At 60.6% G+C, this 24,999-nt stretch overlaps 1 protein-coding gene across 2 annotated transcripts in view; it reads right to left on the bottom strand.

Annotated features, from left to right (window-relative positions):
* The window catches only part of CDH4 (cadherin 4), a 540,251-nt gene that overhangs the window by 41,979 nt on the left and 473,273 nt on the right, over nt 1-24,999 (bottom strand). For both annotated transcript variants that reach the window (XM_047069547.1, XM_047069548.1), the window contains 3 exons: nt 23,236-23,391; nt 15,491-15,635; nt 5,155-5,327 (listed from right to left, as the gene is read on the bottom strand). In XM_047069547.1, coding sequence (XP_046925503.1) covers nt 5,155-5,327; nt 15,491-15,635; nt 23,236-23,391 — 474 coding nt within the window. The remainder of the gene's footprint in view (nt 1-5,154; nt 5,328-15,490; nt 15,636-23,235; nt 23,392-24,999) is intronic.

Consider the following 24,999-nt stretch of genomic DNA (forward strand, 5'->3'; position numbering starts at 1 on the left):
CCCCCTCTGTCAGATGTCACCGTGGTGCCCACTGAGTGAGGGAGGTGCGTGAGTGGGCTTCTCAGAGAGCCCTTCCCACGGACTCAACACCGGCCTGCTCGGCCCCCCACCTTGGGCCCAGAACAGGGGTTCGAGGGGGGATGGCCGGTTACTTCAGGGTGGGGTTGTTAGAAAAAGCAAATAAAAATACGGACGTACCACCCACTTAAATTGGAACTTCAGACAAATGACTAACTTAGCATAAGTATGTCCCATGCGGTATTTGGGACATACTTACACTAAAAAGGACTTGTTTTTCTGGAGCTCAGGTCTCCGTCTGGCAGGGTGGAGCACAGCCGCTCCGCTTGGCTCAGGAGCGTCCCCGGAGTGTCCCCTGGAAGGGCTGGGGGCCAGGCTGGGGTGGGCAGGCACCAGACGAAGACACGCACTTCAGGGGTACCGTCCTCCCTCAGGGCAGCACGAGCCCCCGCCCAGGGAGCCCTCACGTTCCCGTTTCTCAGGGGAGGAGAGCAAGGTCCTTGTGACTGACAGCGCTGGCCGTCACGGGGCTGGGGTGCCCAGAGCTGCCCTAAGGCTGGACGCGGCCTGTACACGTGTTCCGTCTGCCTCGCCTGGGATTTTGAAAAAGGTCGAACCTGGGGCGCCCGGTGGCTCCGCCCATTAAGCGTCCGACTTCCGCTCAGGTCATGATCCCGAGGTTCGTGGGCTCGAGCCCCGCGTCGGGCTCTGTGCTGACAGCCCGGAGCCTGGCGCCTGCTTCGGATTCTGTGTCTCCCCCGCTCTCTGCCCCTCCCCTGCTTGCATCTGTCTCTCAAAAATAAACATTAAAAAAGAAAAAGAGAAAAATCGAACCTGGAGCCTTCCCTGCTCGAGGTTCCAGTAAGGTCTGGGGTGTGGCAGGTCGTCCCCAGGCCTCTGGCACCCTCCCCCATGCCCCGTGTGACCTCCCAGCCCCCTGGGGCAGAGCCTCTCTCCTGCTCTTTGACCTGCGGCCTAAGACCCCCCCCCCCCCGCCCCCCGCCGGCCAGGAACCGTGAGCCGCTCTAGCCTCGCCTCCCTCACTTGGGAAGAAACACGACTGCTAGCACCCCTCCTTCTGCACCCCCACCCCAGGCTGTTTTGAGGACGAAGCGGTGCTGTGTGCTCTGCCCGGCGGCGTGCAGCTTCCGTGGGGCCCCCGGAGGGGCCCTGGTGTCCACAGCAGGTGCCGGGTATCTGTTTTCTGGAAGCAAGGACGGGGCCGGAAACGCCCACGCGTCGGCAGTTATCCCTAACTCCCGCCGTCAGGGGGCCTGGCCAGCGTGCCCTCTGTCCTTCCCTCCCTGAGCGGGCCTGTTGGTCCACACACAGATTAAAGCCGGGAACAGAGGCCCCGTTCCTCCAGCACGGCAAGGCTGGCCTGGGGAAACGGTAGCACGGTATCCAGAGCCTTCCTCGCGCGGCCTCCCGGAAGGGTCCTCTGGAAAGAGGCTCCGTAGATGCCTCTTTCCTTCCGGAGGAGCCGACCCCGCCAGCCGGAGCTCCCGGTAGGGCCTGTGGTGAGCAGCTCTTGTTATCTGAGAAGGAGCTGAGGGCAGCCGGGCGGGAGGGACGCTCGGCTGGCTGGAAGGGCACCAGCCCTCCCGCCCCTCTGTCCCCTGTGCCTCAAGTCCACACCCATCAAATACTGAACAGAGCTCCGTGGAGAAGGTCGTGGGACGGCGGGGCCGGGGTCTGCCCGTGTGAGAAATCGACGTGCCCCAGGGCGGGCGCCCCTCCGCCCTGTCGCGGTGGGGGTCTGGGGCGGGGGAGCGGATAGGGCCACCTGCACAGGAACCTGGGGATAGCTCGCAGCAGCAGGGCTGAGGCGGTGTGGCCCGGAGCTCTGAGACACAGGGCTGGTGAGAGAGCCCACCCCCACCTCCCGCCCCCTGCAGGCCGCGGACAACACCAAGATGGGGAGCGGGCCTCCTTCGGCCTCTGCGCCGTGGTTTAGGTCAGCTGACGGACGCCCATGTCTCTGGGGGACTGGATGAGGCAGAGGGGCCACGGCGTCTGCCCATGGACACAGGGAGGTCACGGGCGGGCACGAGGGCGGAGCCCGAGACGGGGCTGGCAGCAGTAAGGACCCGGATGCTGCGTTCTATTTGGCGTTACGGATGTCGGTTTCAACGCCGCATGTGGCTGGTGGCTACCTGCAGCCCGCCCTTGGAGGGCCACTTCCTTCCCATCCTTGAGTTCAAAGGACACCTGTTAGGATTTAGGAATCCCAAGAAGAGCAGGTCAGGCCTCAAGAGTCTCTCCCCCAAATTCCTGTCCACCTGCAGGCTCAGAATGTGACCTTATCAGGAAGGAGGGTCTTTGTGGGTGTAACTGGTTCAGATGAGGTCACACTGGATTAGGGTGGGCCTCAAATCCAATGACGGTGTTCCCCTAAGAAGAGGAGACACAGAGAGGCACACACAGAAGCCACGTGACCGGAGGCAGAGCCTGGAGTGACGGGGCCACCAGCCAAGCAGTGTCCGCAGCTGCCAGGGGCTGTGACAGGCAGGAAGCGTCCTCCCCTCGGGCCTCCAGAGGGGGCCATGGCCTGTCCACACCGTGGCCGCGGGCTCCTGGCCCCTCGAAGTGTGACACGGGAGTTTTCGGAACTTTGTTACAACATCCCTGGGAGACTCCTCCGATGCCCTTCCCGGAGGCAGCGATGGGGCCGGCCCTGGGGGGGCTTTCTGCCCTCGGCGGAGGCACGTGGGGTTCTCCCTCTGTAACCCGTGCCGCTTCCTGGACGTATTTGTTCACTTGGTGATTTCTTCCTTGCCGGCTTCTCCTTCCCGCAAAGCGAGCCCCACACGTGCTGGGAGGCCGCCTGCCCTGGTCACGGCTGTCTCCGCAGCGTCTCTGATAGTTTTTAGCACATACGAGGTACTCAAAGTTTTTGACCGAATGAAGGAACGTGCCTAGTGGGATCTATGATTTCTTGAGGCAAGTTAGCTGTGTGATGCGTAGCATTCAGGAGAAGTGAGTGCTGGTCATTTGTCCCAGAGAGCAGAAAATGTGATCGGTTCTACCAGACCCCAGGGTCCGAGCAAGGTCACCTCCTCTGAGAAGCCTCCCCGGATTTCTCCATTGTGACAGCACCTCATCCGTACAAGATACTTCGTGCATGCGATCCCCGACACCCCCCTGCAGCATACTCATTTATTTAGTCTCCCACTCTGCACACCCCCCCCCCCACACACCTTTGGGGACAGGCCTAACGAGCTCTCCATCTCCTGCGCCTCACCCAGCACCTCTGTCCAAATCTGCTCCACAAGAAAGGAAAAGACCGTGTGAATCTCTCCAATGGCCTTCCCATCGGGAATCACTGTCGCAGCCTGAGGCTCCACCTCCCCGGCTAATGACAGCCGCCTCCTGGGGGCCGGGGAGCAGTCCCTCCCCCGGTCCCTGACTCCAGGGCCTGGTGTGGACGGAGCCGGCGCCTGTCTTGGTCCCTGGGGGGGTGGTGGGGTCTTGACGGGTCCCCCAGTGCACACATCTCCACCGACGCCGGGACAAGAAAACTCTGAACCCGTGCCTCTGCAGCCCCACGAGTCTCCCTGCCAGTTCTCGTCCCGCTGCCACGGCCCGCGCCTCCCCTCCCTGCCCACCAGGCTGGCGTCACTGTGTCCGTGTCTCAGAGGGAGGGCACTGTGGCTGGCGCTCAGGGCTGTCCGCTGACACGCTCACGGCCGTGCGGCTGCGAGGGCCACCCTGCATCCTGCTGAGCCCCGATGCCGCACAAATGACCTCTCGCGTGACCTCCCCGCCCCAGTCCCCCAACCCCACTACGAGTTAGGAATTCCAAGGAAGGCACCTCGTGCCTTCCCGGGAGGCGGGGGGCACTTTCCATGCTACAACCTGGCGTTCACTGATTAGGAAGGCGCAGGTGGGGCGGCCCGGCTGGACAGGTTCTGGTAGCTTTGTCGGGAGGAGGTCTATCCTCTAGGTGTTAGGTGTCCCCTCTCCAAACCTACAGGATCACCAGGTGTGGGGGTCAGTCTGGGACGGGAGAACCTGCTGGGAGAAGCTTGGCCCTGAAAATTGACACCTGGCAGGGCCCCGGCTCACTGTCCCAGTTCAAGATGAGGTCCCCCGGACCCAGAGAACAGGCCCGTGACACTTCCGGGGAGGGGGAGCCATTGGCCACCGAGATGAATGTGGCCAGGAAGCCGTTGCTACAGGCAGCAAGCCAGGACCGAGGAGCACAGCCCTGTTTGCTCTGAGCTCAGCCAGGGTCTCCTCCCAGTCCTGGGAGCCGAATGCTTTAGAGGATAAACTGAGTCACGTATCCTTTAGAGGGCATGCCGGCCTGTGGTCACAGAGCGAACAGGAGGTTGTCATCGAGCCCAGAGGCAGGACAGGCAGGTGACAATCCTCTGAGAAGCTCGGAGTACCCGCGGCTGCCACCTGGGGACTTTCAGCCAGGAGCAGCTGCCGAATCTGCCCGGGGCCCCAGAGCCAGGTGACTGGGGCAGTGCCGTCTGTCCACACGGGAACGTGCGGCCCAGCGCCTGCAGACGCACCCGACTGTGGTGGGAAAATGCCTCTCCGGCGGCAGCAGCAAAGGCTCCTTTTCCCACCCTGTCCTGAGGTGGCCTCCCTCCGGGGTCCGGCCCTGGGTGGGGTCCACACAATGGGGTGAGGGAGTCTGGGTGTAACCCAGGGGCCAGCCTCGCGGGGTCCCGGGAGGGGCAGGGAAGGTGAGAAGTACCCAGCATTGGCTCTGATTGTGCCTGGCCCGCGCGAAGGGTGCCGCCCCCTCTGTGCGCCTCACTTCATCGCGGGGTACAGCGGATGGCCTGCCACCTGGACGCCAGGGTCAGACGCGGGAGGGAGTTCCAGGTGTGTACGTGCCAGTCCCCAGACCCGGGGACCCGCTGTGCGGCATCCTGAGACCCACAGAGGTTCGCCCCCGTTTTTCCGAGCCTGGGCCCCTTGGCCCCACACATCCAGCTGGGCCTGTTCTGCAAACCACACGTGGGACCAGCTCCGCGATCTATTGGAACTGCTTTGTGGAGACCCCGGTCCTCCCACCCCCCCACCAGGCGCAGTAGGAGATGAGTCTTCTGGGGACACGACCCGGGCCAGGGCGGCCTCTCCCACACGGGCTCCCCGGCCCCGCGACGCCCACCTCACCTCTCGGTCCAGGCCAGCTGCCACCGTCACAATGTCCCCCGTCTCGCTGTTGATGGTGAACATGTTCTGGGATGGGCTTTGTGGGGTCTGGGTCACGATCCGGTACCGCACCATCCCGTTGGCCGTGGTGCTGTCGTCAGCGTCATTGGCCGTGACCGTCATCACGTAGGTGCCTGCGACGGAGAAAGCATCTCAGGTGGAAATTGCTGGCGACACGTGCGGCTGCGTCCTGGCACACACCCAGGGCAGACATCACCAGCTGATCGCAGATCCGCGTGGAGGCCTCCGGAGCCGGCCATTCCCCCCCCCCCCCCCCCCCCCGCCACGTGCCGGACGCCGGCCAATCGCGGGAGATGGTGCTAGAAGGAAACCTGCTCCCGCACTTCCGCACAGAGACCCTCTGCAGGATTTCTGCTCGAGCTCAGGGCTCAGCCCTTCCTTCTTTCTCAGCTGCGGGAGGGCCGGGGCCCAGAGACCACGCTTCTCATGCTCCGAGCCCAGCGCTCTCCGCCCGCTCGGCTCTCAGCCTCCGCAGGGGCGCGGGGCGCGGTGCAGCGGGACGTGGGGGCGCAGAGTGGCGGGGACGGGGGCGCGGTGGGGACGTGGGGCGCGGCGGGGACCTGCGGCACATAGAGAAGGAACGGGGTCTGGGCGGTCTGCGGAAGGCATGGAAAAGCGCTTGTGGGGCGCAGGGAAAGCGAGCCGAGGGGAGACCCCGCAGGGGGCTGTGCACACGGGGGTGGAGGTGGGGTGTACGTGCAGCGGTGCCTGCGGGACACGCGGCTGTCTGCGTTTCAGATCCAAGCGGTTGGGGAGCCGCCCCCGCGGCCCCTCGTCTCAGTGCTGGCAGGGGATGGCCCGACCCTGCCTCCTGACTGCAGGTCCTTTTGGTGTGCACCCTCCCCGGGTTGGATCAGCGCATCCCGCCCCCTGGCCACTGTGATGGGTTCAGCCGTGGGCACCTCACCCATCAGAGCCAAAGGCAATAGTTTCCTTCGCTGGGGTTTCTGGGAAACCAAAAGTTGTCCCTGACCCTGGAGCTGCTGGCTCAGTGAGTGAGGTTGGGGGCTATGGGCACTTTGTGGCCACAGAAGGCCAGGGCCATCTCAGGTGACAACTTCTCCCTAGGAAGCCCCTGGATCAAGCTGCACCTGAACCTATCACCTAAAGACTTTTTAGACATCAAGACGTTAAGGAACAGTAGTTTTAGGTTCATAGCAAAACCTGACTAGAAGTACTTTCGTGTCCCTGAGCTGATGCATTTCCATTCTTGTGCCATTTGAGTTTGAGTCTGTGTCACGCGCAGCTGAGTTCTGAGTAGCACCCCCCCCAGCCTCGTGCCTGCCGTGTCCTGAGCTGCATGTGTTGACTTCAGTTCCCCGCTCCCAGGTTGGGAACAGCGTGCTGTCCAGGGCCCTGCAGGGGGGCAGGGAGTGTGGGCACCTTCTTTGACAGGATCCTTTCTTGGGGGTTGTTGTCTTAAGCTGGGGCTGAACCGGGCTTGGGGTTTCAAGCTGTGCAGCTAGGCCTCCAGGCCTGAGAAAGGGCAAGGAGGAGGGGGGAAGGGCAAGGGGAGAGGGGCTCTACACCCAGAAGCCCCGTCAGCCGGGCCTCCGTTTCCTCATGAGCTCCTTGACGAGGTCCCTGCTCCCAACACGGCCCCTGCCTGGTGACCCGGGGAATCAGTTTCAGGGACCACGGCGTTCCCAAACCTTTAAAATCCCAGGCCCAGAGTCAAATTTGGTGCCTCGTGAGAGAGAGTTCTGGAGGCAGTGTGCGGGCCGGATGCTGCCTAAGGCTCTCGCTGTCTGGGACCCGCCCGGTCAGTCCGTGCCCTCTGGCTGTGCCCCGGCAGCCGCTGGGTGTGGAGCACTCGGTCTGGCTTGTCAGTAGCAAGAGCTGCCCTTTAGTTTGGACTCGTTATAACACTGGGTTAATTCTTCTCTGACTGCAGAAGGAAAGCCCATCCGGTAACCAGTGCATGTTCTCTGGAAGATATCAGATGGTTCAAGGTAGGAAAAGCCCACCCACGACCCAGTCCCCGACACAACTGCCTAGCACCTGGCTTAGAGTCTCTGGTCAAGGAGCCTGAATTTCACATCTTCACCACCGAGAGCCTTTCTGCCCTTCCTTTTTTTTTTTTTTTTTTTTTTTAAAGCAACTTTATTACTGATTAAAGAAATGAAAGGAAGGCATTTTTCACATACCAAAAAGGCAAACACTATTTAAAAATAACGATGATACAGGGACGCCTGGGTGGCTCAGTGGGTTAAGCGTCCGACTTCAGCTCAGGATCTCACGGTTTGTGAGTTTGAGCCCCGCCTTGGGCTCTGTGCCAACAGCTCCGAGCCTGGAGCCTGTTTTGGATTCTGTGTCTCCCTCTCTCTCTCTCTCTTCCAAAAATAAGTAAACATAAAAAAATATAACGATGATACAGAATAGCAGTGACATATAGAGGACCTGGGACTCCTGCGTCCCCTTCTCTCCAGGGAGCAGACGGTCTCAGCTTCCAACCTCACCTTCCGGAGGCAGTTCCACTGTCTGTATGTATCCAAATGCCTTTCAAACGTGTCCAGTCAAGAAATCCACTTGTAGGAATTTGTCCCAAGGGGAAAATCACAGACGTACAAGAGATGATTGATCCGTGCCCTCGGCTGTCCGTGCGGACATGGCTCCCGATGGCCGAGTGTGAAAATCCTCGACGAAGACTTACCAAACACCCACTACGTGCCAAGCACCGTGTTTGGCATTGCACGTTAGTGAGCAAAACGGGACAAAATCCCTGATGCACAGGGGTGGGTGTGACTATCAAATCCCCCACATGAGGACCCTCGTAGGGATGCAGTGTTCCATACCTTGACTGTATGGACCCCCAAGTCCTGGCTGTGATATTGTGCTGAGGTTCTGCGAGACTGAACACACAAGCATATGCCAGCCGACCAGACACGAAAATAGAGCTCTAACCCGCCACCCGCAGGGACCAGCCCGGTGGGGGACATGACCTGCCACCTGCAGGGACCAGCCCTGCAAGCACAGCTCTCTACAGGTCAGCTTGGAGGAGGTGAGACCCTCTATCTCTGGTGACAATCCAGGAAGCCACATATGAGCCCAGCAGCAAAGAGCCCAGAACGGCCGGGACTTGATCAATACCTGACAACTTCCCCGTTTAAGTCCCCCTGCTTCTGACTCAGGGCTGACCAGGGTGTGTCCCCAGTGACACAGGACCCCCCCCACCCCCATCCCCAGGCCCGCAGTCCCATCAGGGACACGCGGACGCTCTCTTAGGTGCACGTTGCACGTGGCTCTACAGCGATCTCCAGTAAAAGTCCAAGTGGAAAGACCCCTGACCCGTGAAGCTCACGTCCAGTGGTGCAGACAAGCAAAGAGCATAATCGATACGTAAATGATATTAGCTGTAGGACAGCGGGGTGCTGGTTAAATAAATCATGATGTTCTTATAATAACATTCCTACGGTGGACTAGCTCAGAGCCATTAAAATGTTGTAGAAGAATATTTAATGATATCTGAAATTTTCATGATACGTGTACGGCTCCCTGGAGAAGAATGAGGTTTCTCAACTCTTCAGTACGACCCCGGTCTTTAAAATCTCGTGTTTATGCGAAGGAGAGAAGGCCAGAGGGTGTATGTCAAATGCTCTCGACAGCAATCTCTGAGTGCGGGACCGCACGTGTAATTTGATTTTTGCTTTCTGAGTTTCTTTGTATCTTCCAAGTTTCCTTCAAAGAGTTGATTATCAGAAAATAAAATGTTACTAAAAAAAGCAAAACAGAAAAAGAAATACTCAGCCGAGAAACAGAATATGGGACTTCTTTTTTTTTTAAACCTAAATCACAATTTGGTTTCTCTCAAAAAAAGAGAGATTCTGAAAATCTGCTGGGTCTGTGGTCACCACTGCACAGTCAGGTGATGGGCGCATGTCACCAGAGAACCCTGCCAAAGGTCGGAAAGGGGCAGGGTCGCTGGGGAACAGAGGAGATGGGGGTAAACCCGGGGCCTTCGGGGCCGCAGAGCTGAGCAGGGTCCAGGAGGTGGGAAGAGGCAGGAGGAATCCCTTTTCGAGAGCTTGGAGGGCCCTCTGGGGGAGGCGCCTCCCTCCCTGTCTGGGCGTGTTCTCCACCCCAGGTGAGCTTGCCCACCCGGTGGGCACCGGGACTCTGCTGACCCAAGGGGCAGGCTCTGACCTGCTGGGTCCCTGTGCCACCGTCTACTCCCGACACACGAGGGCTTCTCCTTCCAAACCCTGCCTCCTACCTTGGTCTCGGCTTTCTTTCCCCGAGGCCTGCAGTGAACGCTGTGGCCTGTGGCCTCCTCCGTGTCCTTCTGTCCTGGGGTTTGGAGGGGTGAGCCCGACAGGCAGTGGCTAGTGGCCATGACCTCACTCCCTCCTGCAAGGCTCTGGCAAGGTGGGTGGTCTGGCAAACCTCCGCCAGGGAGCTCGAGGCCTTTCCTCAGGCACAGACAAGGTGCTGGGGGGTGGGGGGCTGAGACGGTGCTCCGGCAAACCGGACGGTTTGAAGCAAGAGAACTTTATTATCCCCCAGAAGTGCAAAAACAAAGTGTCGGCAGGGCGGTGCCCCCTCTGAAGGTGCTGGGAGCGGAGGGGGTCCTTCCTGCCTCTGCCGGCTCTGGGGGCCGCCAGCCACCCTTGGCATTGCTTGGCTCCAAGCTGTCCCCTGCCGTCACGTAGCCTCCTCCTCTGTGCCTCAGTCCTAATCTCCCCTTCTTACAAGGGACTCCAGCCCCAGTGGATCAGGACGTATCCCAATGGATTATGTCTGCAAAGATCGTGTTTCCCAAGAAGGCCACATTCCGAGCTTCCGGGGTGACCCCGGTTTGGGGGGACACCATTCCAGCCGGTGCAGGGACTGGGGTGGGCCTGAGGCGGGCGGTTAAGCCAGGCAGTTGGGCTGACCCCTGGGTAACAAGGCACTGGAAGAGAGACCTTTCCAACCAAACGCCTGTGGCCTCGGGCCAAGCTGGGCTCAGGGTCAGACTGTACTCCATCCGGATCAGACCCCGGCCCTGCCGCTCCCGGGGCCTGGTTCTGAACCTCACTGAGCCTCTTGGAGCCTGGGGGTCCTCTTCTGGAAGCTGGACGTCCCTCGTGGGGTCCCGAGGGCATGCGCCGGTGCCTGGGGCGTGAGCAGGGCCGTCCCCATGCGTCTGGGGGCTGTGGCTGCCGGCCTCCAGCCGGGCGGGCCTGAGTCCACGCACAACCACGAGCCCCAGCTACCCCAAGGACAGGCCACGGCCCGGGCATGCCCTCCGCTAAGGAAGCGCTTACACCAGCAGCATCTATGGTAACACGGGGAGACGGCGCGTCCTCGTTCCCGGGGCCCAGAGGACGAGAAACGAAGCATCCTTCCAGGGTTTTCTGGGCGCCTCCTTGGGCCTCTCTCCCCGGTAGAAAGGCTTCCATTTTTCTTGGCGAATGAAACAGAACAAAGGGATTGTATTTTCATCTACGCGGGGCCGCTGCCTGCCGCCGGGGTGGGGAGCATCTCTTACTGTTCGCACCGGCAGGGAAAGGGGAGAAAGCAGAGGGTCGGCTCTTGCAAGAAATTCGTGTACAAACGCGGCCGTCCGCCTTAAAGGATTAATTTCACAAGCCTTAAATTGAAGTTTAATTTGAAAACTAATTCAGCCCCATAATTGGCTTTCTGCTCAAATCACTGAGGCTAAAGATTTAAATTCTTAATATTCAGATGACTTTCAAGTATCCGGTACCATCTGTGCATCAGTCCGTGGCATTAATCTCAGGGAGCCCTCCGCCGGCACAGAAATAAAATAAATAAATAAACGGGCCACTAATAGAATAATCTATTTAAGCAAAAACTCTGCGTTATCAAGATCAGGGTTTCTTTGACTTCATTGGCAGCATATAGATTTCTCTGCTATTTAATATTTTAAGGCGACATTAATTTCAAAATTTATAATATAGGCCTTCACACAGTTACGAGGGGTTAGGGAAATCAGGAATTCCAATTAAAGCCTTTTTTAGTTAAAAGATAATCACCGCGGAGGCATCTTTTCTTGTGAGGGTCTCCAAGCCTGCCTCGCAGAACTGTCAGCCGAGCAGCTCCGAGCTCCAGGAAGGAGGCCCCGGGCGTGTCCTGAGCCCTGGTTAGCCTCCAGGGCTCCCGGGTAGGGGGGCTGTCGGGCTGGGGCTGGGGTTCACGGCGTCCCGCCCTCACCTGGGTGCACAGCGGTGAAGAGAACAGACAGGATCTCTGCCCAGCGCTGTAAGCCAGCAACAAAGTAAGTAACTCCGTGAGTAATGGAGTATTAATGGAAAGCGGGGGGGGGGGGGCAGACAAGCCCCCCTCACGTGGGCTGAAGAAGCGCCATGTGAGCTGAGGGAGGAAAAGGGGCCAGTGTCACAGTGACTGGGGGCAGGACACCCAGGCTGAGGGCACAGCATGTGCAAAGGCCCCGAGGGAGGAAAATGCTTCCTTTTCCCGAAGGCCTTGGCCCAGGTGAGCATCTCGTACCACTCGTTAGCACGTACATAGCATATAGATTTCGGGGTTCCTCAACTGGACAATGGACACCTTGAGGGTGGGGTTTATATTTTCCTATCCTGGAGAAAGGTGCTCTCACGTGTATACAACATGTGTTTTCAGCAGGGGGTGGTGGGGTAGGGGGGTGGGTGGGGAAACTGCCCACGCTACATTCTGCCCTTCTCCTGTTTCGTTCTCGTCTTTTTTGCCTGATAGTGGATGTGATGCTTAGAGGCACGGCAGCCATTTTGTGACCATGTGGCAAGAAACAAGAAGGGGAGGCAAATACTGTGTGCACGGATGGCTTCAAGCTCTCCCCCAAACCCCCACTGGTCCCAGCTGGGTCTTCTGTGACTTGTGGCCAAATGTGTTCCTGACAGAGACCTGGGGAGGGGAAGCAGTTTGTACAACGGTTAGCACTGTGGCTCAGAAGTCAGACTGCCTGGGTTTAAATCTTGCCTCTGCCCGCACTAGCTGTGTGTCCTTATTCACCTCATCTCAAAAGTGGGGAAAACGAAAGTGCCTGTCCCGTAGGGCTGTCGTGGGGAGGTCTTGGAGAGCTGCACGGAAACACGCACACGTTAGCCTGCGGACATGTGCGTGAGGTCCGTGCACTGCACAAGCGTCAACATCCTGGAGTGGTCTCGCACGACAGTTCTGTGAACCGTTCCCCCGGGGGAGACGGCTGGAGGGTTTGTGGGGTGTCTCTGTATTCTTACAGCTGCGTAAACCATCTGCTTTTCCTTCGGGGACTCACGCCCGCCACCTGCTCAGACCCTATGGCTTGAGGGCTCCAGAACCAGACCCTGTCTGTGCCTGCAACACGCTCTCAGTGCTCGCCCTGGCCGCGGCGGCTGCCTCAGGCCCGGCACACGACCCCAGCCAGGGCATGGGGATCTGCCGGGGCTCCTGCCGGACCCCCTCTCCCGGGGCCGCCCGAGGCTCAGAGACGCCTGCAGCTGCTGGGGTGGCTTGTCCACAGGGAGAGAGAGCCTCCCGGGGAGCGAGCGAGCACCGGGGAGGGGACAGTCGGACAGTGGCCAGCAGGGCTCCGGCCGGTCCCACTCTGGACACAGTATCTCGGCATCTGAGGCTGCTGCCCGTCTCTGGACTCTGCAGTTAGATGAGGCGGTGAATCCCCTTTTCCAGGGGGGCCTCTGAGGTGGGCTTTGGATACCCAGAGATCGAACAGCTGTGATCAGAGCAGAGGCCCCTCTCGACCCCAAACCACGATAAGCACTGCTCCAGCCTGCAGGACGGGCCATCCCAAGACCTCCACGCCCTCCCAGCCTGTGTGACCCAGCGATTCCAGGGAGCATTTCCTGAATCGAGGGGGCGCCGGGACTGGGGAAAGAACGCGGGGTGAACGTGGGGCCCGGCTGGGACCCTGGTCCGGAGTCAGCTTGCTAACGTCCCCAAGTGAACTACCCAAACCTTAAAAGGTTTTTACCTGGCTGAGTCAATATTTCATACATCCTTCCGTTTGTTTTCCCTGGCACGTACGCCTGAAGCCCGCCATTAGCCCATCACGGCAGAGAATCGTGACGAATTTCCAGTGGTGGTTTTCCTTACCCCACAAAGGCACCGTGGGAAACCTGCCTGTTACCGTGATTCCCTGACGTAAGGGGAGGCATCGCAGAGGCCATTTCCAAGTTCCGCCCGCCTCGGCGATGCCACGGCCTCGTTTGGTGTCAGCCTGCCCTTGACCAGGCGCGTGAGGGCGTCAAGCTGGTCCTTCGCATCGCGGCACCGCTCCGCCCCGGGCTTCGCTCTGGGACGTGGTGTCCCCGCTCCCCTCTGAGGGCTGTTCTGCGGTCAGGGACAGACGCTGGGTCCCCCAGGGACTCTGAAAGTCAGTCAACGCCTCGTGTAGACAGACTGAGAGGCACGGGAGTGGCCAAAGAGGACCAGTCTTGGGACCCACACCGGCCTCCGGTCCTCCCGGCCACGCTTGGCACGCCACGTGGCCCCGAGGGGCTGGGCTGATGGAGGCGCTGCTCCCGTCTCCAGGCTGAAAGGCTTATTGCCCGTTTGTTACCCTAATGAGTAAAGCCGGTCACACGTTTGGGAAGACTGTCTCTATCGATTTAAAAGAAGGCACGGGAGGTTTGAGCTGTGATATCCGGGCGCCTTGACAGAGCGTTCTGGGTCTTGGGGCGAGAGGCCCACCGTGTCTGTGGTAACGAGAAAGCCCCCCCAGCCCGGCACCCAGCCCCCTGCCTCCGGCTGCATAAGGAGCTGGCGGCTTTCGTCCAGTCTCTCTGACTGCTTGGAGCTGATGTGCCCGTCGGCCGCCTTCCCCTGCCTCTCCAGGGACCGTCCCCTGCCTCTCCAGGGGAGGAGCCGCTCCGGGTGCCGGCAGAAATGACGTCACACCCCGTCCCCTTCACTGACACCAGGCTGGCCTGCGTCTTGAGGTTCTGAGACAATCGAAAATGGCACTCGCCTTGTGGAAACAGCAGCCCCGGGAGACGGAGCTACGACAACGTCCTCGGGCGGGGGAGGGATGATAAATGCTCGCCCTCGCCGCCCCATGGTGGCATGCCACCGGCCCCTCCCGGGAGGCCGCCTCCGCTCCGGGCTCCTTGTGCCCGGGCTTCCGCTTGCCCAGGGCCAGGGGCCCCGGAAGGGCCCGGAAGCCCTCCCGGGACGGGGAGTCGCCCACTAACTTACAGACGCCAGTCACGCTGAAGTTCAGATCGGCAAGGCGGCCTCTGGCCCTGGAAGCAGGTTCCGACGTTGCGTGGGGCACACGCGTGACAATGGCTACCCTCACAGGCAGCTGGGCGCCCTGTGTTTTCGTGGCTACTCCCGGCTCAGCTCCACCCGCCCCGACCCCGCAGGCAGGTGTCCCGGGGACGACACTCCATCCTCGGAGGAGGCAGCGGTTTAGGGCCTCGCCTCTCAAACTTGGGCCTGCGCACAAACCACCGGGGGGCGGGGCATCGTGCCCAGACTCCAGGCCCCGCCTCCAGAGCCTGAATCAGGGGTGCGTGCTGAGAGGTTCTGCATTGCCAGCGTGTTCCCAGCGATGCCGCTGGTCCCCGGGCAAGGTTCCGGAGTTGGCTGGGGATTCCGGCCCGCTACGCTCAGGAGGGCTGCTCGCTTCACCTCCTCGGACCCTGAGCCGTGTCTTGGCTAAAGGGGAGAGGGAGGGCGCCCGCTTCTTGGGGGATGCGGATACAGAGACAAATCACGTGCTTCGCCAGGGGCCCGGCCCATGATGAAGTCAGCATCATTTACGCCAAACTGAAGTCTGTGGGAAGACCGGCTCTTGGGTCAACTCTGAGGGGTGCCGGGCCTCGGGCACGCAACTCTCGGGGCTGGGGGCGCCCGGCCTTCTCGTGGGTTTCCCACGGGGCTTGGAATAAAATGCAAAGTGTGGCCTGGGAGACCTCGAATGGCAGGTCTCCTCTCTGAGCTCGCCTCCTGCCCCGGGACCTTTGCCCGTGCCTTTTCCCTCCCCAGGCCCCCTTCGCCCACACACAGACCGCAGACCTCCTGTCCAGGCCGCTCCTGCTCCTGCTTCAGCTCTCAGCCTATAAGTCCCCTCCACAGAGGGGCCCTCCCTGATCTGCAGCCACCTCCAGGACTCTCAGCGCCCCATGGCTTCCTTCTGAGCCTTATCATCACTGCAATGGCCATATTCACCTGCGGTAGCCTGTCTTGTCTGCACCCCTCTCTGGACCGCTCCCAGACGCGCTGTGGGACACGCAGGAGGTGATAAATGAACGCATCAGCAGAAGGGTCCCGTGGGGGCCGCACGGCCTCCCCGGAGCGCGGGGCCTCCTGTCGTCAGGGGCTGAGGGCTCACCTGGCTTGGAGCCTTCGTCCACAGAGCCGTTGTAGACCTGGTTGACGAACTCGGGACGGTTGTCATTCATGTCGATGACGTAGATGTACAGGTCGATGGGGTTCTCCACCTTGTTGCCGTTCATGTCCACGGCGTGGGCTCTGAGCTGGAAAGCAACACAGACACCGTCAGCCGTGGGGAACGGCCGGGAGCAGGTTCCCGAAGGCCCTCGGCAGCAGGCTGGGGGTGATGTGAGGGCCTGGGCCCCTCAAGGGAGAGTCTGGGCAGGGGTGTGAGATTGGGACACGTCATGAAACTTCTCTGAGCCTCGGCTCTCGCCTCCGTGGAAACGGGGAAGGGTTGTCAGCAACCCTTAGTTTTTGGATGAGTTCATTCATTCATTCACCGTTCACTCATTAATTTATTCACTCAACCAGTATCTGTCACGGGCCTCTGTGCACCAGGCACGGGCTGGACCCGAGATTATTGCCCAGTGGAACAGACGTGGCCCAGCCCTGGGGCTTCTCATCTGGAAGGGAGAGGGACGTCAAGAAGGAAGAGAAGACAGGTAACTTGGGTGTACTGTTAGCGGCCGGCTGGGGTTGGGAGGAGGCCGGGCAGGCCTCCCAGAGGAGGTGATATTGGAGCTGAGGCCTGACGAAGGAGATGGAGAGGAGAGCAAGGGTGGAGGTCCCCATGGGGGTCCCAGAGTGGCTGAGGCCAGCCGAGGAGGCCGGAGAGGGGCCGTGTGGGGCCTGGGATGTGGGGGAGAACCGGGTCTGCCCAAGGTGTCTCTTCACCAAGGCTGTGACTGTCACACGTGTCTCTGTGGAAACCGCATCACCCTGCAAGCTGGACATGTCAGACCCCAACATCTTTGCAACAGGACGGCACCAGGCCAAGGGCATGAGAAGAGCCGTGCTGGAAGCCTGTTGGAGTGTGGGGGGGTGTCCCCGAGCTGGGCGGGGGGCACACGATCCTCTCCACGGCCTCCTTGGGAAGGAGGAGGCCGTGTGCGTTCCACACCTGCCCCACGGAGGCTCGGTTCATCGCGACGGCCCCGAGTGGAATTTCACCCTTGAAGTGTTTAAGGAGCCGGGCGGTGGCCGCAGTCTCTGGGGCGGATGTGAGTCCCTAGCACCCTGGTCAAGGGACGTGAAGCCCCCTCGCCGTGTTAGCCCCCGGCCGACCCATCCTGCTGCGGAAGCTCTGGGCGGCGGCCAGGTGACCCTCCGCCTCGTCGAACGCGGCCCTGAGCAGCGCACGGGGTCAAGGGTCAGGAAGCCTCTGGACAAGGTAATCCTGAGCTCCGGTTAATGCTGGCATCTCCCAACGGAAGTGGCGGTGCCCGCTTTGGCGCGGCCCTGTAGCAGAAGCGGCCCCCGGCTGTGAGGCCCGGGGTCCTCCTGGTCTCCCCCCATCCCGCCCCCCAAATGTCCGTCGCATCGCTAGCTTCTGCGGGGGTGTCCGAGGCCCCCTCACCGCTCGGGGGGCCCGTCCTCCTGCGGAGACAGGGAAGCCGTCCGCGCCTTTGGCGACCTGCAACCCCAAGCGTCTCGTCTCGCGTGAAGGGAAGGTCCCGCTCCTGCGATGTCGCGTGCAGGACGTGTGTCTCTTCTCGCTATGGGAGGGGGACAGGGAGACGCCAACTTGTGAGCTTGGTCTCGGGCCCCAGAGGGGACGGGACGAGGGCGGTGGGTACGACGGGTGCCTGCTGCCTCTCCGGGGCTCGCGCTGCGTCTCGCGCTGGAGCACGGACCGCGGAGCACCCCACGCGGGCCCTGAGGCCGCCTGCGGGTGGGCGCTGGGGTGGCACTGGCCGCGCGCCTGCTCGGGGCCGGGCAGGGCCCCAGGAGCCCCACACGGGTCACTCACGCCTCGGGTTTCACAAGAACCCGAGAGACCACCTGGTCCCGACCGCTAGTTTACGGACGGGGAAAGCGAGGCTCAGGAAGACGGCGGTAGTGGCGGGACTCAGCAGTGGGTCTTACGTGCGGAGCCCTCGAAGGAATCTTCTGGAGAACCATCTTGCAAAGCAAACACGACCCCTCTTCGTTTCGTGATTTGAACGCTCGTGTCAGTGACCCGTGGCCACGGACGATCAGCTGGCTCTCAGGTGGGAGGTGTGGCCGAAGGTGCCCGAGGGTGGGGCATGTGGATCCCCAGATGAGGGAGCGATGGCGGGTCGCCCCCCGACGGGGCGGCGTCTTGTGGCACGGCTGACCGCTACGCAGGGACGCCGTCTGGGCGGGACGCGGTGGCCTCGTGGCTCTGGGATCACGGTGCTTCACCGGCCGGTGGCCTCAAGGGAGCCGGGCGCTAGGCAGCGGGATAACGTGCACAGCTTGAAAGCGGAGGGGGCCACGCGCCGAGGGATGCAGGTGCCTTTAGGGGGCGAGAGGGGCCCCGGCGGCCAGCCAGAAGGAAGTGGGGACCTGGGCCCGGCACGGCCTGAACGGGCAGGAGGCAGACACTTGTAGGCCGGCTTCACCTCGACCTGCACCTGGCGAGACCCTGGGGCACAGCTGCCGACTTCTGACCTCGAGTGTGAGCCAGGAAGCGGGTGTTATTTGAAGCCACCGAGTTTGTGCTCGCGCTGGGGGGCACCCCGTAAGGTAGGAGTGCCGGGAGGGGCTCGTGCTGGAGCCTTATGGGGGTGTGAGGGCCGCCAGGACCCTGACCTTGGGGGGGACAGCAGAGGGCTTCACGCGGTGGGACAGAGAGTTGAAAAACGGGACGTGAGGGTTCAGTCCAGAATTCGGCAAATGGATCTGGCCGCCCTCCGGTCCGGGTCCCGTTGTCTCCGGCCGACTTGTCACCCCGCAGGGGGCAGGGCTGACACTGCTGGAGGTGGCTGCCAGGGGTGGCCCTGGGAGCCCCAGGGCGAGGGCCCACAGTGCCCACTTGTGAGATGGGGTCTGAGGAGACTGAAGTCAGCAGCCCCGTGGGGCACATTTCCTAGTTGATGACGAGCGGGAAACAATCATTTCTCCGTCTCCCAAGACGGGACGTCAGGGCCGTGGCCGGAGACGGAAGAGAATGTGGGCAAAGTGTCTGGAGGCGAGTGAGTCACCCAGAGACCCGGACACCGAGCCGAGTGTGTGGGGACGGGTGGATGGTGTCCCCCCAGAGTTGCCGGCTTCCTCTCGGCCGGCTTGGGTGAGCAGGGGGTGTGGCCTGCCTGCAGGTGTCCTTGGAAAGGACCAGGGGCCCTCGGGGGCATCTCCGCTTCCTCTCGCCCAGCAGCCATCCCGGGGGCCCTGCCCCGTGGCCATAGGCAGTGGCACCAGCCACTGGGGCAGCAGCAGGAGGGCTGAACCGGGGCCCTTCCCGGGGAGCCCAGAATTCCAGGGCTGACTTTGGTGTGAGCTGCAGGGGAGAAACAGTGAACTGGAAACACCAAGAGCGGGTCTTCATTTTGAGCTCAAGGTTTCCAGAGTAATTAAAATAAAATGCAAGGGAGAGCCTCCCCGCACGGCGTGCGTTCTCCCAGGAGCGGCTGTGCGGTCAGCAGGCGCTGGGGCCTGCGTCCTCCGGAGCGGGCTTGGCGGACAGCCCCCGGCACAGTCCCCAAGCCCCGCCCACTGCACCTGCTGGCCGCGCCGTGGTGAGAATCTGAGAGAGAGACGCGAGCTGTGCCCACGTTTGCATCTGTGGGGCTGGGGCTCTGCTGCTGGCAGGTCGCGCCCCCCCCGTCTCTCCCTCTCCCCCTTGTCTCTCTATTTCTGTGTCTCTGTTTCTCCCTCTTGCTCTGTCTCTGCTGCGTTGTCGGGAGGGGAGCTGACTCTCCATCTCGAGTCGGGCCACAGATGTGTGTGGACGGCCCGTGCAGCCCGTGGGGGAGCCCACGGGCGCGTGAAGGGGATGCGTCTCGGGCGGCATGGCTGCGTGAGCGCCCGTGCTGGCCGAGTGTCGGTTGGCGCTGAGGACCTGCCGCGTAGCGAGCGGCGCACCAAGAACTCGAGAGGAGGTCCCAGGCCGTCGTCGGTCCACCTCCTTTCCCACATCCCGCCGTCCCAGGGCCCAGCCTGGGGTGTCCACGTGGGGGAGCGCGTGGGCTAAGGTGCTGGCAACACTCGGCCGCGGGAGAAACAGAGGTCAACGCGCAGGGGCTCTGGGGGCAGCTTGCACTGGGGCTGACAGGGCTTGGGAGGCCCAGACAACGACGGGCTGTGAGACCCACCCCTCACAAGCCTCAGTCTCCGTGAAATGGCCTCGCCGTCGATCCCACCTCAAACAGGACCCCAAGTCTGGAGGCTGGCCACGCGGGGTGGGCTCCGTGGCCTGAGACCACGCAGCCTACGGGCCCCGAGCTCAGGAGGGCCCGCGTGTGGCTGAACGCCCTGCCGTCACTGTCTTGAAATCCTTAGTCCAGATGAGGGTCCCCCATTTCGTTCTGCACTGGGACCCGGAATGTGTGGCCATCCTGGACGTCAGAGCTGAGCAGGACCTTGCCCGGGGCGGCCCCTCCCCACCAGGCCAGCCAGGGCCGTGGTCACAGAGCAGCCGTGGGGGGCAGCCGGTCCAGGGCCTATGACAAAGGTTTTCTTTCAGCGGTCTGGACGGTCCGTAAGAAACAGCCAGAGGAGACACCTGCACTGGGGACAGCAGGGGTCGCTGGAGCCCCAAGGAAGGCAGGAGAGGTGCCCCACCGGGAGCTCCCCCTCCCCAAACCACGAAGCAACCGCGGCCGATGGCTGCAGTACAGAGAGAGGAGTGACGTTTCAGGGGACACTGAAGAGCCACGTGGCGCCAGCCCTACGGTCAGGAGAGGGGTCGCCGGGGGCCAACCCTACCGTCAGGCCTCAAGAGAAGGGTCTGGCACCTCAGGCCCGGGGGAGGGGCTTTCTCTAAGCAACCGTGATAATGAAAGACCAATCTGTCTAATCTTGAAGGAGGTTAGCATGATCACCAGCACGTGGCCTCTTTGTGGGGCTGTTTGGAGACAAAGCTCTCCCATGTCGGCCGAGGCTCTGGATGTCATTGGCCAATCAGGGACGAGGGCCGCAGGGCAGAGGGACACCTGACCAGGTGGGCGACGTAGCGAGCAAGCAGCAACCCCCTGCCTTCTCTTCTCACTCCCTGGGAACGCTCGCCGGTCCCCGACCGCTGGCTGCACATCCTTTTAGACTCGGGGGCACAGATGCCTGGAACAGCGCATTCAGAAGGGGCACGTGCCTCTGGGAGGGTGAACAGACCACAAGGGAGGTGGGAGGGGGGCAGGGAGGAGGGGTGGCGCATCCCCAGCGTCCGGCCCCCGCTGAGTGTTGGGTGTGGGAACAACCACGCCTTATTTTACCAGGGCCTCGGGGAAGCCCCCTGCAAGCCCCTCCCGGGGGGAAGGCACCCCTGAAACGGCCTGCCTAGACACCAGCAGCAAAATGGGCCCGAGCGTCAGTGGCCACCTGCTTCAGGGTTTTCAAGTCTGTGTTTCTCCCTCCACGTTCCCTAGGCCTGGGAACGGAATGACCGGTCTGGCTCAGAAAAGATGTAGTGATTTTCCTTGTACCTGCTTCTTCTCCCTGACCCTGGCCCCCACCGTCCGAGGGGCAGTCAGGATGACACCCGGATGCCCATTCCCAGTGGCATCTCCAGGCAGGACACACCCACTCTGTCAAGACCTGTGGTCTGATTGCTGAAGAATTTGGGCACGTGGTCTTTCTTAGGGGTTTCAGGCCAAAAGGCTTTGATGCCTTTTAATCCCAATGGTATAAGCGCCCCCTGCCCGGGGCCATGTTTGTTCATGTTATCACTGTAGGCCCACTGTCAACCACAAGGCCTAACATGTACTAGGCACTTGAGAACTGTTCCCCGGATGGGTAGATGGATGGATGGAATGTATGTATATATGGATGGATGGATGGATGGATGGATGGATCAGTGGATGGTGGGTGGCTGAGTGGGTGTGTAGATGGATGGATGAGTGGATGGATGGATGGATGGATGGGTGGATGGACAGATGGGTGGATGGATGGATGGATCAGTGGATAGATGAAAAGATGGATGGATGGATGGACGGATGGATGTATCAGTGGATGGTTGGGTGGCTGAGTGGGTGTGTAATGGATGGATGAGTGGATGGATGGATGGATGGATGGATGGACAGATGGGTGGATGGATGGATGGATCAGTGGATGGTTGGGTGGCTGAGTGGGTGTGTAGATGGATGGATGAGTAGATGGATGGATGGGTGGATGGATAGATGCGTGGATGGATGGATGGATGGATGGATGGATCAGTGGATAGATGAAAAAGATGGATGGATGGATGGATGGATGGGTGGGAGATGAAGTGGTATACCCAAAGAGAAGAGTCTGGAAGCATGAGCCAAGGTTTCTCTTGGAAGCTTCTCTGAAGAGGGATGTCTGGGTCTAGTGAACTGGGGATTTCTGGAGCCGGGAGCCTGACTTTGATTCCACACCTGTCTCTACTCATGGGCGAAGACCCATGAGTAGAGAGGAACCTTCTCTTCCATGTTGACTAGCTCTGTGAAGCTGAACCCACCTGGGACTTGGGCAGCCAGTCTGAGACCGTGGCTAAGAAGGATGGACCAACCTCCCAACCTGGCTTCCCCAGGTCCAGTCAGCCTCGCACCCTACTTCTCATGGGGCATCAGGGGTCCCTCGGGGGAGGCCACCATTGTCAACGACAGAGTTAACCTCTCCCACCAATTCCTTCTCTCTGCGAGTGGTTGCTGTGCATCCCCTGAGGGCCAGGCTCTGTTCTCGGGCCTGGCGATGTGGTGTGGATAGCTTGATGGCTCTTTGCCATGTGGAGCCTTCCTGCTAGTGCCAGGAGGTGGACAGTGGGCCCCAAGAAGATAACCAGAGAGTGGCGGCGGTGTTTGGCCATGTTCGGCACTGGGGGCTGAAGCCAAGTGAAATCTGGGCTGATTACGTCCACATCAGGGCAAAAGGCTGAGAACACGATGCTCTCCGACGATGGTCTTCATTTCCAAGTTACGAGTGAGGACCTGGACATTCAGACATCGTGATGACAACTACAATGTGCACACCGGCCGTATCGTGCGTGGGGCTCTGTTCTCCGGGCTTTGCACATGTGAACCCTGCATCCTCCCACCTGGTGAGGGGCCCGGGGTCCTCACCTCTGCCTCCAGCTCACACTGCCTCCAGCTGGTGCAAACCTGCATCTTGCAGGTGAGGAGGGGGTCTGGACGGGGGACCGGCCATTAGGGTGGAGGCCACGAGACGCTGCTGCTTTCACCTGAGCTCCGGGGTCCCTCCCCTGAGCTACCACGTCAGGGAGGCCAAGCAGGAGAGGAGCCAACAGCCCCCAGAAGCCCGAGCCCTGCAACGTTTGTGGTCACGTCCGTTTCCCCTCTGCGTGCCCCGCTCCGAGGTGGCACCAGCACAGCACTCATCCCGGACCCGCTGCCGGCTCTCAGAGAAGCAGGTGTGTTATTCTAGGGCTGGACAGGATGGAACTGCTCACAGAGGTGCTCCAGAAAAAGGGCCCCACGGTGCCCAGCAGCCACGTGTCCCCTCCCTCCACCAGAACTAATGAGCTCCTGGGAGCACACGTGGATCTGGAGCTTCCAGACCAGGGGTCCTTCCAAGGTGGTCCCCAGACCTTCCTGTCTTCCCCCGGGAATGTGGCAGAGGTGTCCATCCCGGGCCCGCTGAATGAGAAACCCCAGGGTGGTGCCCAGCGCCGTGGGCTTTACACAGCCCTGCGGGCAATTCCAGCACAGGCTCAGGCTGACAGTCTCCTTCCCAAGTTAGGAACCCAAGGCCCGAGGTACTCACGTGGTAGGAGGCTCGCTCCTCCCGGTCCATGGGCCTAGTGACATACATGCGTCCAGACATGGAGTCGATGCTGAAGACCTCCATGGGGGGCTGGTCGGCACCCACCCCCGTGATGCTGTACCGGATGGGGATGTCGTTGTCTTTGTCGGACCGGATCTGGAAACAGGAGCAAAAGCAGAGGAGAGTCAGCCTGCGGCGGGGGGCAGGGGCCACGCTTCCTAAACGTCCACTCATCCCACCCCTGACTTGCTTGCACTTGGCCAACTCGGGGAACATCAGGTATCCGCTCTGGGAACTGGACTTGATCTTAGCCAAAAGGCCGAGAAGTGATATCTGCTCTGGGAACTGGAAGGGCAGCCAGTGATGAGGGGGTCATGGAGTGCCACCAACCACACGTCCGGTGGCCCAGCAGGTGACGGGGAAAGACGAGACCACGGAGCAACCGCTACAGAGTCCAGAGGGGAGAAAGGCTGGGACACAGCACACACACCCGCTACGTGTTCGTCCGTGTCCCAATATCTTGCGCCTTTGACGGGGGCACCAGAGAACAGGGTCCAGTCCCTGAAGGTGGGAGGCTGTGAGGATGGGTCGGGGCAGAGAGGACCCGCAGCCGGGAGGTAGACACAGATTTCACACTGAGGACTGTTGTCACAATGGCTACAGGCTACATGTGAACGTAAAAGTATTTTCACGGAGAACTGTGAACTCTTTCATTTAGAGGAAACAAAAGCTCTTGTAATGGGAAGGGGCACGTGACGGGAACGGGGGTGCCCGCTGGAAGGTAACTGGTTTCTCTGAGCCCCCGAGACTGAAAAGGTATAATTGATAAGGTCAAAGTAACAGATTGGAATTCAACTTTGGATACAGTTGACTCTTGACCACGGGGTCGAACTGCGCTGGTCCATTTATATAGGGAATTCTTTTGGATAAATACACTACAGGACTGTAGACGTATTTTCTGTTCCTATGGTTTTCCTAATAACGTTGTCTTTTCTCTGGCTTACTTTATCGTAAGCACATGGCACATAATACACTCAACATAGAAAATATGTGTTAATGGACTGCTTATGTTGTTGGTCAGGCTGCTGGTGGACAGTAGGCTATGAGTAGTTAAGTTTTCGGAGGTCAGAAGTTATATGTGGATTCCAGGCAGTGCTGGGGGTGGGTGCTCCAATAACCCTTCATCGTTCACGGGTCCCCAGTATACCTTTACAAAATGCAGTTTTTTCCCTGTAAATCAAAGCTCAGGGATCATAATAACATTTTATAACGAAACGGACACGATGGAAACCTCCAGGTCTACAGAGCGGGGTCGGCTGTATTGCAAGACTGCAAATAAAATTCAATGCAGAAAAAAAACAACCCCTGAGCTCATGGACACAGAGGACAGGCAGGTGCCAGAGGTGGGGGCGTAGGGCGAGCGGCACGAGCGAAGGCGTCTAGGGTGCACACTTCCTGGTCTAGAATAAGGCAGTCACGGGATGGGCGGCAGTTAGCGGTCGTCTCCCGCCCATGTGCCAGCTGCTACGTCTCCAAGTCCTCACGACAAGAGTCGTTTTTGTACCAGGTAGCGACAGATGTTAAGTAGATTTCTCGGGTGGCTGTTTGGGAATGTACCCCCCGCCCCAAATACTCCTGTCCTCCACCCTGTACCCTCCCCCCTCCTCCACAACTTCTCTTCCAACCCCATAACTCTCGCCTCCCCAGCCCCTCCCCCCTCCACAAACCCCTCCCCAACACCCCGCTCCTTCCCCCTCCACATAC

Source organism: Lynx rufus, unplaced genomic scaffold, assembly GCF_022079265.1.
Source record: "Lynx rufus isolate CCGP_SWC_20201006 ecotype Redwood Valley unplaced genomic scaffold, mLynRuf1.p SCAF_8, whole genome shotgun sequence".
In the NCBI taxonomy this organism is placed as follows: domain Eukaryota; kingdom Metazoa; phylum Chordata; class Mammalia; order Carnivora; family Felidae; genus Lynx; species Lynx rufus.